Genomic DNA, 13387 nt, shown 5'->3' on the forward strand with positions numbered 1-13387 from the left:
CAGCATAGAGAAAGTAAATGGCATTATTTAATCTCAAGGCCAGAACTTTGAATTTATGGTATTTTTCCACTCAAATGTTTTTCCACTCACCAAACTCATTACTCATCATCACAACTCCTGAGGGGACCTTGCATGCAAAGGCTCCTGACATCAAATAGCTGCCGGCTTATGTCTGCCTTCTGAAATAGGAGCATAGAATATTTTGTAATCATTGTTTTCCCCAGCTTGCATTTTTTTTCATGTATTGTTTCCATTAAAGAAATTCCGCCTGACATCTGCAGGAATGAAATCAGGAGTTACAATACTTGAATTGTAGTTTCCTGCGGAAGATGAAATAAAATTAATGATCCAAGGGAGACTAAATAATTGTTCCCTGCATTAAGCCCATTAATAGCCTGAAGTCCCCTTTCATTGAGCTGTCTGAGCTCTGACAGACACAAGATTATGGATCAGCCAACTGGGAGTATAATGCTGAGGGATTTGTGGCACTCCTGTAACATTAACATTGAAATGCAACACCCCCAGGATCAAAACTTTGCTGATCTACAAAAAATAACTTTTGTTCCTCTTCAGTACTTTTCCAAATGATTTAGTTTATTTTCGAAATACACCGAGTCCGCACCGACCAGCGATCCCCGCACATTGCCACACACTAGGAACAATTTTTACATTTACCAAGCCAATTCACCTACATACCTATACGTCTTTGGAGTGCTTTGAATAATTACTGGAAACAAATGTTGGTAGTGTTTTGTGCAGTAAAATCTATCGGGGTTAGTCTTGCGGGTCGGAATGCATAAAACATGTACCCCTGGTACATGTGACAATAAAGAAACAATTGACCATTGATTGACGAAATGGGTTTGTTAATGGAATGCTGAGGATCTGCTCAAGTATGTGGTCAATGTTGTGTATCTTTGGAAGAGACAAAAGGCCAAGAGAAATGATCAGAATTGTGGATACAAGGAACTGCCGATGCTGATTTTCAAAACAAAGCAGACAAAATTACAATCACACAACAATCATAATAATACTTTATTAGCCAAGTATGTTTTGCAACATACGAGGAATTTCATTTGCCAAGTCAGTCATACAAATAAAAAGCAACGGAACACAGAAAATACTTTTTAACATAAACATCCACCACAGTGACTCCTCCACATTCCTCACTGTGATGGAAGGCGAAAAAAAGTTAAAATCTCTTCCCTTCTATGCTCTCCCGCGTTCGGGGGCCTTGAGCCGTCCTTTGACGGGACGATCTTGACTCCCGTAGCCGGCGGCGTTTTGGCCCTCCGCATCAGGGCGATCAGCTCCTGCATCAGGAGGATGTCAGCTCCCCCGCGCCGGCGATCAGACCCCGGGTCGGAGCTGGTCGAGGCTCTGTGTCGTTGAACATTCCCAACACGGCCTCCCCCGAGACTGCGAGCTCCCAATGTAAAGTCCGCAGGCCGCGGTTGGAGCGATGTCAGGCAAGGGATCAGCTCCGATGTTAAGTCCACGCCTCGCGGTGGGGCTCAAGTCAGTCCGAGGAGGCCTCCAGCTTCATTGATGGTAGGTCGCAGAACGACTGGAGATGCAATTCAGAAAGAAATTTGCATCTCCGGCAAGGTAAGAAACTGGAAAAAAAAGTTTCCCCAGACCCCCCCTCCCCCTCCCCCACATAAAACAAACTGGAGAACATTTACACAAACTCTTAACACACACTAAAAATAAACAAAAAGACAAAAAAACAGACAGACTGTTGGCGGGGTTGCCAATCGTGCAGCACCCCTGGTGGTTTCGAGTAAAATATTCTGTCTTCCTATGGCTTTGTGTCCACAACAGCCTGCATTAAAACAAGAACTCTTGTGACAATTTTAGTCACTTCATTACACAAAAGTGAAGGAAAATCAGTCAATAGGCATTTTTTTTAGTTTAGTTTATTGTCACGTGTACAGATACGTTTAGTGCAAAGTGAAGTCCAGCAGTCTGATTAAAGTTAGGTGGAGCATCTCCAATGATGTAGATGGCAGGGCAGGACCACTTTCTAGTTGTTGGTAGGATGATTCAGTTGCCTGATAACAGCTGGGAAGAAACTGTCCCTGAATCTAGAGGTGTGTGTTTTCACACTTCTATATCCAAATGATTACTGTTGAATAATTGCTGGAAGCCAATCTCTCCTGCTGGAAGTGGATTATGCAGAAAAATCTTCCTGAAATTGCATTGTTTCAAAGGTCTTTTATTGTCACGTATCAATTAAGGTTCAGTGATATTCATATTACCATTCAGCCATACTAAAAAAAAGCAACAAGACACACAACTACATAAAGTTAACAAAAACATCCACCATAGCGGATTCCTCACTGTGATGGAAGGCAATAAAGTCTAATCTTCTTCCCTCATTTTTCTCCCGCGGTCGGGGCAGTCGAGCCATCCGTCGGGGTGATCGAAGCTTCCGCAGCCAGCGGTCGAAGCCCCCGCGTTCGAGCGATCGAAGCTCGCACGTCGGGGCGGTTGAAGCTCTTGCGGCTTGGAGCTCCCAAAGTCAGTCTCTAACCAGAGACCATATAACGCGAGCTCCACGATGTGAAGTCTGCAGGCTCCCATGGTTGGAGCTCCCGAAGTCGGTCTCCAGCAGAGCCCGTCAACTCCTCGATGTTAGGCCGCAGAGCGGACGGAGATACGACATGGAAATAAATCGTATCTACGTCAAGGTAAGAGATTAAAAAAAAGTTTCCCCCAACCCCCACGTAAAACAAGCTAAATAACACTAAAGCATACATTTAATACATACTAAAGAAACAATAGAGGAGGAAGGAACAGACAGACTGTTGGCGAGGCAGCCATTGCTGGCGCCACCCAGTGTTAAGGGAATACTGAGGGTCTGCTCATATATATGTGTTGCTGTGTCCCTGGTTACCAGTTATAGAGTTAAACAGACAGATTGTTAAACGCCATTTATATGATTGACTTGGTATGCGGCTTTGGGAGGAGCAGCTTCAGGTGTAAGGAAATAAAATGCTTTTTATAATAAATTATAAAACAAGGTTATATTTTCATTATTAATCTTCGGTGGGGGGGGGGGGTAAATCTTTTAACAGAGCATCCCAATCAGACTGCAGGCCCACTTAAAACATTCTGGTTTAAGGTTTCAGTGTAGAGCAAAGAACAGGGCTGCAGGGACCCTGCCCATATTCTCTCAGCTAAACCCAGCTCCATTTGGTTTTCATTTCCACCCCTGGGTCCATATCACCCCAAACTCTGATTGACAAGAATAAGCTAACACAGCTGGGGTGCTGAAAATTCTGCAAAGTTTTCAAAATGTTTTTCCCTTCCGTTAATCCTATAGGGAATTAAACAGCTTTTGCATCTTCCCCACCATTTGCAATGACCACCCCCTCCCATAGAATCAGTCACGATTCAGAAACATATGCTGCATATTTAAATAGGATATACCTATATAGCTGACTGTTACAATCTCATCTAAAACATAATTTACAATGGAGTCAACATTTCAATGAGGAATTTAGATGTTGGGTAGAATATTATGAATTTGTGGCCATTGTAGATATTCATTTTCAAAGGAAGTAAAACTTTTAATAGAAAACTAGACGAAGCGCAGACCCGTCGGGTCTGCTCCCCAACGCAAGATTCCACCACTCACCCGTTCCCCCAACTGCGCAGGCACGGCTCATTTCTACTCATCCCCCAGCACTCCCCCCTCCTCCTCTTCACCCTCCCTCTTCAATCCCTAGAGAGGAAGGGGTGGTAGAGAGGGACGGGGGGTAGAGGGGGAGAGGGGTAGAGAGGGAGGGTAGCGGGAGGGGAAGTGGGGTTGGGAGGGAGAGGGGCAGAGACGAAAGGGGGTAGAGTGGGGGGGAGGGAGGGTAGAGAGGGAGTGGAAGAGAGAGGGGGGGGGGTAGAGAGGGTGGGAGTGAGGGTAGATAGGGAGGGGGCATCTCCCTTCTCCACCCCTCCCCATCTCCCTCTTCCACAATCCCCCCTCCCCTCTCTATCACCCCACTCCCCACCCCATCTCCCTCCTCCTCATTTCCCTCATCCTCCTCCCCTCACTCCCATTCCCTGCTGCAAGACCTACCCAGGTCATGGAGCAGCACCAGGGCCTAGAACTCGTCCTGGTTTTCGTACTCGGACCGGCCCTGGCTGTAGACTCCAGCCGTCATCTCGGCCACCGCCTGGGCTCCAGGGCAGGGGGCGACTTCATCTCCGGACTCGTCCCTGACCCCGGACTCAGGCTCGTCCTTGGTTCCAGCAGCGGCTTCTTTCTCGGCTTCTGTCACGTCCCCATCCCAAGCCCCGGGTTTGACCCACACTCCAGCTCCAGGACCAGGTACCAGGGGTTGGGCGCCGGCTGCCACCGCCACTCCTCATTCACCGCGAGCGCTGGAGTGCCCCTCCCTCCTGGAGTGTCCCGTCCTGCCTTGCGAGTGCATTGTGACGTCAATCTTTTTTTTTTCCGAAATAGGTGAGTTTTTACATTTAAAGGATTAATAACTTCGGAAATATAGGTGGGAATGCGACGGGAAGATGTTTCTCGCCTCATCGGGAAAAATGTGAGTAGGATGTGTGAAAATGGGAAGGCTGTGACCTAGCGTTTGGAAGGAAATAGGAATTAACCAGATTCTCTCTCACACACACACGCGCACGCGTACGCACGTGCACGCGTACGCACACACACACACACACGCGCACACACACACACACGTACGCACACACGCACACACGCACACACGCGCACACACACACACACACACACACACACACACACACACACACACACACACACACACACACACACACACACACACACCCACGCGCACACACACACACACACACACACACACACACACGCACACACAAGATGAAGACTTTTAGTTATATGGAGATGAACAAATACAAACAAGATGAAGACTTTTAGTTATATGGAGATGAACAAATGTTTGTTTTATAAAAAAATAAATGCTGTAGTGATCTAGACATTGGATTGTGGCCAAAATGTGACTGGTGTATGGATGGCAGCAGGGATACATGTGTTACATTTGTCGGCCAAATTGGTTCACTGCCAGCAAGCTACAGATGCCAGTCATAAGATCTTGGAGCAGAATTAGGCCATTCGGCCCATCATGTCTCCTCCGCCATTCAATCAGGGCTGATTTATCATTCCTTCTCAATCCCATTCTCCTGCTCTCACCCCATAACCCCAACTCGTGTTCACAGAGAACAGTTGCTGGAGAAGGTGAGATCAAACTGGTGGAGCTAAAGACAGGCACAGGGAAAGTGAGTCCGTCCGGTTGGAGCTCTGGTTCAGGACATCCAAAAGCATTGAACTAAAGTGTTACAGAACAGACACAAAATGCTGAGGTAACTCAACAGGTCATGCAGCATCTCTGGACAAAAGGAATGGGTGACGTTCCGGGTCGCCAAATGTCACCTATTCCTTTTCTCCACAGATGCGGCCTGACCCGCTGAGTTACTTCAGCATTTTGGCTTGATCTTCGATATAAACCAGCATCTGCCGTTCCTTCCTACACATGTTAGAGAACAGGACCAACGTGCTTTGGAAATAGAACAGAAAATGTAGGCAGCTCCTGTGGAGAAAGTAACAAAGTTCATGTTTCATGTTAATGAACTTTCATCAGAAGTATTTTCTCCTTACCTTCTGGCAGCAACCTCTCAGGTGTTACTTTTCTATTAAACCTGGAAACGTGGTCAATGGGGGACAAAAGGTCTATACCGTACAAGATATGGGGGACATGGAGTATTAATAAACCAATAATCCAGGGTTGATATTTACTTTTTGGACTTGGACATCACTGGCATGTTTTCTTTATCCCTAACTATACTTGAGAAGGTGCCCCACTGCCATCTCTTGAAGCATCGCTTCGTTTCAGGTGAAAATGCTCCTGTAGTTGAGCCATTGCTGAGGGAGCGTTAGTGTTTATATATAACGGTAATGAAGGAATGAGAATGTATTTCCACGTTAGGATAGTGTGTGGCAGGAAGAAATCTACTGCCAGCGGTGATGTTTTCGTGCACTTGAAAGAACAATTGCCTATTCATGTTCTCCAGAGATGGTTAATCCACCATTTTAGTTAAATGGTTAATCCACCATTTTGTGCCCTTTTGTGTGAACCAGTATCTGCATTTCTCTTTTCCACACTTGAAATACCAGAGATGCTAATTGAGGAGGTATTGTCAGAGTATCCTCGATGAGTAAATGGTTTGCACTGCAGCCGCTGCATGTTGGTCGTTTGAGAAAATGATTTTTTTGGGTGGCAGATCGAATGGAAATCAAGTAACCTGCTTTTTCCCAGATTGTGTCGAACATCTGGATTGTCATTGGATTTGCACTAATCCGGGGAAGTGGAGTGTGTTCCATCACAATTGTCTTGGAGATTTGAAACGGCTTTGGGGGTGAATATTGGATCGGTTATTCAAAGACGAGTTCACTGCACTTCATGACAGCTAGGAGAATTTAATTGAATAACTTATATAAATTGGAAAATAAAATTAGGTATCAGTAATGGTGACCATGCCATAACAAAATAATTGGGTTTCAGGGAAGAAAATAGGCAGCCATTCCCCCCAGTCTGTCCTCTATATGTGATTTCTAACTCATGGCATTATAGATGACTCTTAATTCACTTTGTAATGTGGAAGCAAACCTTATCAGAATTCCAAAGAAAAGCTACAATAAGAATGGATGTATTATCCAGCATTGACAACAAAACACCCAACCCAGTTAACGCTGCAAATTGTTGATTCGATGGGAATATGTGCCAAAACTGGAGGTCTTTTCCCCCATTCATTGTATGTTTCAACATTGCCCCATTCTCCTAATATACCTCTTCAGAGATGTCATACCCATCAGCAGGTGAGACCCACTCCAGAATTGGCCTCTCCAGGCCTGTCAGCCAGTCAAAGGGATCAGAGCAACCTCCAAGGGAGAGCAGAGCAAAGGCAATAGTAGTGCAAAGACAAAAATATTGCCCCCGAAGACTATCTAGTTTGGAGCTTATATGGAGATTTTATAACCTGATGGTTGTTGGGAAGAAGCTGCTCCTGAACCTGGAAGTTCCAGTTTTCAGGCTCCTGTACCTTCTTACTGATGGCAGGAGTGAAATGAGAGTGTGGCCCAGGTAGTGTGGATCTCTGATGCTGCATTTTTGAGAAAGTGACTCCTGTAGATGCCTTTGATTGTGGGGAGGTCAGTTCCTGTGATGGACTGGGCAGTGTTCGCCACTTTTTATCTTCTTCGTTCCTTCTTCTTTGGTATTATTGATGAATGTTTAAATACCTATTAAAATCCCTTTCACCCTCAACTGATACAAATTATCGGCCACATGGAGTGTATGCGCACTTGGTAAATGACAACGGATTTAAAAGGGTGAAAGCCTGAGTTTGGACCATTTCTCCAAGAGATTGAGGTCCAGTATTTCGTCCCAATGTTATTCCACCTTTTAGTGTGTAACAGAGAGATCAACCACAACTGTTACTATTGTGGGATCTGTGATAACACAATGAATACAAAACAGTAAAATAGTAATAGTGAGCATCAGACTCCCAACCAGCTATTGAAGCTTGAAATTATCCAATAGCCTCTGGTGTCCATTCAGAATATGAACACATGTGATTGTGAAGAAGGGTCCCGACCCAAAACGCCACCAGAACGTTCTCGAGAAGTGCTGCCTGGCCCGCTGAGTTACTCCAGCACTACATGTGATTACCTGTGATTTTTGCCCTGGGCTACTGAAATACACTGCAGAAAATTAGCTTTAAACATAAAATTGCTATTTCAGTAGTTCCTTTCACATCCCCAGGACATCCCAAAACACTTGACAACAAACTAAAAAATCTGACTAGGTTGCTTCACAGAAGAATGAGAACCTGGATTGTGGAATCAGCATGGGACGACGGTATTTAGACCATCACCTCTGCACCAGCTCTCTGAGAGTTCTCCACTTAGCCCTGCACCTCCACTCCTTCACAATATCCCTGGGATGGTCCTTTTGTGTAATCATCACACTTTGAAAGTGACTATTCTAGTTGCATTATACTTTCAAGCAATATAATCCTTATTACAACAACTTGACATTTTAAAACAAATTTCTTTGACACATTCTTAGTTTTAATTTTGTTTATTGTTACATATATCGAGGTACAGGGAAAAGCTTTTTTGTTGCGTGCTAACCAGTCAGCGGAAAGACTACATGACTACAATTGAGCCATCCACAGTGTACAGATACATGATAAAGGGAATATATTTAGTGCAAGATAAAGTTAAGCAAAGTCTGATTAAAGATATTCCGAGAGTCTCCGGTGAAGTGATGGTAGCTCAGGACCGCTCTCCAGATAGTATAATTCAGTTGTCTATCATCTTAAATTTAGGTCCTCGTGTTATAAATCTGCCTACTACTAAATACATTTTCCTTATTTTTTTTCCATCAGGATGACTGCTTGCTCTTCAAAAAATGCCATGGGATCTACAAATCCCCAAATGCATGGGTAGATACTTAGTTTAACATCGCACCTCATTCAGAAGACAGCTGCCTCAAAATCAGATCACATAGCACACAGCATGTTAGAGTGATAGTCAGAAAGAGGTGTGGCCAAATCTGGGCTGATACAATTTTTACCCTAACTCATTTTAACCTTCCGACATTTTCAACAACTCCCATCCTCCTTCCCAGATTCTAACAACTTATCACCAGAGCAATTTACAGTGGCCCAATTAACCCACCAACCAAAACATTTGTGGGATGTGCGAGGAAACCAGACCACCTGGAAGAAACTCACTTGATCACAGAGAGAACATACAAATTCAATAGACAGCACCAGAGGTCAGGATTGAACCTCGTCACTGGAGCTGTGAGGCAGCAGCTCCATTAGCTGCACCACTGTGTCGCATTGAGTGAATTTAATGTCTATAAATATCTGTAAAGGTGGACATAAAATAGGATGTAGACACAGTGAACTGCAGATGCTGGAATCTTACAGAAGCAACATGCTAGAGTCAACATTTCAGCGGGTCAGATAGCATCTCTGCAGGACATGCATCGGCAATGATACGGATCGAGTTTGAGAAAGGGTGCTGTCCCGAAATGTCACCTACCCATGTCCTGCAGATGCTGCCTGACCCGCTGAGTAACTCCAGCACATTGTGTTCTTCATAGAAATTAAGATGATAGAGGAGAAAAGTTCATGCCTCATGGAAATTGACTTTGTCGTTCGATTAGCACCTCTTACAAAGGCATTTAATTTATTGGCTTTAGCAAAAAGTCATAATTGCAGTCACAAGTGACTGACCACTATCAATAGACAATAGGTGCAGGAGTAGGCCATTCGGCCCTTCGAGCCAAGATTGGGGAAGCTTGAGTGATAAAGGACTTTGTAAGTTTGATCAAGTAAAGGACGAGGGATCATATGACAAGTATAGGCAACTGGAACAAGTGAGTATCTTGAGGAATATAGAGGGTACAGGAGAAACCATAAAGGGATTAGAAGCATATAAAGGTTCATGAAATATCCATGGCAGGTAAAATTAAGAAATATTCTCTACATATTAGGAATAAGAGGATGGCCAGGTAAAGAATGGGTCTTTAAGGAACCAAAGGACTAATCTTTGTATGGTGCCAGGGGATCTGGCATCCTAAGTGAATACTTCTCATCAGTATTCACCAAGGAGAAGTATATGGAAGGTAATAGGTTCATAAAGGCTATGCGATTATCTGTTGCAGGATTAAGGACGTGCATGATTTGATATCTTGAAACACATAAGGGCCAATACATTACCATTTTCCAATGATAGGGGTATCATAAACAGGAGGGCATAGGGAATGTTTTTTACTCGGAGCTGTTGATATCTGGATCATGCTGTCGGAAGAAGTGATAGAATCATGTGGTAGACACAATTACTGGTTTATGAGGCATTTAGACAGCCACCTGCACAGGTACAGCAAAGAAGGATACAAACCTAATTCAGGCAAGTGCGATCAGTGGGAAAAAAATGTGCCATGAACGTGGTGGGCTGCAGAGACCGTTTCTGGGATGTGCACTTTAGTACTTCTACGACTTCCCCTTTCCTAATTCCCTCCTGCAATGATTGTATTAGATGCACCAGAGCAGTACAGGCTCTTTCACAAGTTTTATTCACCTTCTTGGCATTTGCACCAAGATCGAAAGGCCATAGATATTTTTGAGAAGTTGTGTTTCCAAAATAGTCAAGAGTCAAGTGTTTTATTGTCATATGTCCCGGATGGGGCAATGAAATTCTTACTTGCTGCAGCACAACAGAATATGTGAACATTGTACATGACCGGGGGGGTGGGGAGTTCATGTAATAACAAATATAGTGCAAATAATAATATAGTCTTTTGCAGTTCAGAGCTCATAGCTTATTCGTTGTGTTTAATAGCCTGATGGCTGTGGGGAAGAATCTGTTCCTGAACCTGGACATTAGTTTTCAGGTTCCTGCACCTTCTTCCTGATGGCAGTGGTGAGATGAGTGTATGTGTGTGTGTGTGATCTAATGAGGCTGTGGTCGTCTCCTTTGCCATACACCATCTACAAAGATATGTAATGATGTTTGATAACTATTTTGTCTATATTGTAAAATGATTAATGTGATATCAAATCTTACATTTGTTATCTAGTATCTTTTACAGTGTTGCAGCACAGCCATTGCAGTTAGCAGCCGACAAAGAACTACCTTCCTTCAATTTATTTTAGATTTATTGCGAAGCATTTCAGAGGGCAGAATTCACATCTATCGACGTGCTCTTGATGCAGGTTCAGTGATTATTAATGCTGAAAAGTTTGTTTCATGTTCTTCTTCCTGCAGCACAATATGCCATTCTGGAGGATATCAAGCCACTCTGACCTGTTGGCTTTGAACCAAGCACTGGAACTTGAATACTTGTAGCTGCCTTGTGCAGCACAGCCAGAGATACAAAGTCAACAACTATTAGCAACCTTTAGGAATATGTGAAGTTTCCCTCTGTGATCTCCAGCACCTCTGGCTTCCACATTTGTCTTAAGAAATGAAGAGAATTGATTTGTCATGTGAGGCTATTGAGAATTCAAACTGCTGAACAGTGACTGGTACATTGAACCTCTGTATAAGGAACTATGTTGGTCTTAGGAAAATATTGTTCATTATAGATAAAGTGCAAGTTGTGTGTATTTTACAACTCTTCAAGTGATTATAGAATGCCCAGGATGCTTGAACAGCTCACACAATGAACTAGTTCTTTTAAGAAACATGAAGCTGCTGTCCAATGCATCCGGCATGAAGTTGTTCAACGGCATTCCTTGCCATTGGATTCTCTCCATAATACAGTGTTTCTAGCAAACTTTAGTCTGCTTATCCAGGCTGACAACTGCATTAGGAGTACACTGGGCTACGTTGACAATCACATCTAGACCTGCAGTTTGTGTAACTTAGTTACTGTGAGAGCTAATACTAAGTTAGCAACTGGATTCATAAACGTAATTGCTTTTATGAGGATAGTCACTTTTTGTAAAGCTTGACAAGAAGAATATACATAAACGATGTGTTGTGCCTTAAAAGAAGACAGTCTTGGTGTGTTACAATGTAACTTTTGTTCCACAAATGTGTAGATAAATTCTTTGTGATGATTATTTTTTGACATGACCAAATTATTAAAAGAATCAGAAGTAAAAGGTTTCTGCATTGTAAAAGCAGAGAAGCAATGTTCCAGGCTGTTGGTCTAAACAGGAAATCAAAAATTGGAGAGTTTTTGTGTTTTACTTGGATTTTAGTGTTTAATTGTAAATTACAATCCTTAATAATATCCAGGAGAAACGTTTTAATTTAAACTGTGAGGTAATCTATTTTAGTCATTAAGAAACAGCTTGACACTTTTTGACATTATGCTAGTTTTACCATTTCTGGGAAATTTCTTAAAAGAATTTTGGTTTGGGCACTTATTTGATTTCATGCAAGTCTATATTTTCTTTAAATCTGAAAAATATACTTTCCCATCCTCACCGACTACATATAAACTTTATCCTAATCCATCCCTCCCTTTCTCCTTCCTCCATGTGACATCTCTGGACAAAAGGGAATAAATGCATTGATAAGGGTTTTGATCAAGTTTAAAGGCTTACTGCATTTTCACCAATCGATTAATTCTACAAATAGTAAGTCAACCAACTTCCCACGTTGAGATTTTCTTTCTAAACCAATATTGCAATTACTAGTGTATTTTAATTACTTGGTTCATAAGGCATACCTATTAATAAAGACAATATTTAAAGCCTTTAAACTAAATTTCTCTTGTACGAAATAAATGTAGTTGTGCATTAGGTTTTTTTACGGCATTTTGGCAGACAGGATAAAGCATGTTAAGAAAGGGTAATAGTAGGATTGAATTAAAATACTAAAACATAGCAATATTTTTTTTTCTAAATATATAAAATTGCTTCTATAATAGCTCAGTTGCACCTTTGTTGAACCTCCCGAGTATTACCTTATCAATTTCTGCATACAATCTGACTTTGCTGTGTACCAATGATAGTTCTGTGATATATAGGGTTCTGACATTTTGTGTCTATTTATACAGAACCTCTGCACAGTTTAAAAGTACCAACATTCTGATATCCCTATCACACAAGCATCTCCCTCCTGACTAAATAAAAAACAAATTGTACATAATATAGACTGGATATTCTGCCAATATGCTGTAACTCAAATTCCCCTGAGCTCTGTGTGTGATTTAGTATGGGGGATATTCAGAGAATGCACACTACATTGATACATCACTCTGATTTATCTAACTTTATTCCTACAGATACCAGCTATGGGGCTATAGAATCATATGTATTGGCCACACAGCAAACGTTTAGTGGCAACACTATTACTGTTTATGTTTTTTTTAATTTATTTTGATTGTGCTTTCTGAACATTAAAATCAATTCTTGTGGAAATTTAAATGGTCCTGGGTTTTTTTGTAATATATTTAGTGTGAATTATCTTAAATTTACATGTACAGAAACAGTCTTGATACTTCTGTGTTTCGAAATGAATAAAGCAAACTAATTTCAATGATTAAAACAATCTCAGTTTTTGGGACACATGAATGCTTGTTTCATTTAGTAACTTTCAGTAGTCTAAATATATAGCGGTAATATACCAGTAACAGTGAAGAGGGTCCCAACCCGAAACATCACCCATCCTTTATCTCCAGGTGCTGCCTGACCCATTGAGTTACTCCAGAGGACTGTTAAAAGGTGAATCACAGAAAGGATGGATGCCAGGCAAGGGTAAATTGGGGAAGGTTAATGGAGGCAGATTTGAGGATGGGTTTTAAGAGTAGGGAGTATTGAAGCAAGAATTTCATACTATAGTTGGAGGTGAAAGGGGAAC

The 13387-nt window shown here is 42.3% G+C and overlaps 1 protein-coding gene across 44 annotated transcripts in view; it reads left to right on the forward strand.

Moving 5' to 3' along the window:
- Window positions 1–13101, forward strand: part of eya4 (EYA transcriptional coactivator and phosphatase 4) — a 408000-nt gene extending 394899 nt beyond the window's left edge. For all 44 annotated transcript variants that reach the window (XM_055635975.1, XM_055635976.1, XM_055635979.1 and 41 more), the window contains one exon: window positions 10841–13101. In XM_055635975.1, coding sequence (XP_055491950.1) covers window positions 10841–10921 — 81 coding nt within the window. In that variant the 3' untranslated portion in view covers window positions 10922–13101. The remainder of the gene's footprint in view (window positions 1–10840) is intronic.
- The last annotated feature ends 286 nt before the right edge of the window (window positions 13102–13387 follow it).

Source organism: Leucoraja erinacea, chromosome 5 (assembly GCF_028641065.1).
Source record: "Leucoraja erinacea ecotype New England chromosome 5, Leri_hhj_1, whole genome shotgun sequence".
NCBI lineage: Eukaryota > Metazoa > Chordata > Chondrichthyes > Rajiformes > Rajidae > Leucoraja > Leucoraja erinaceus.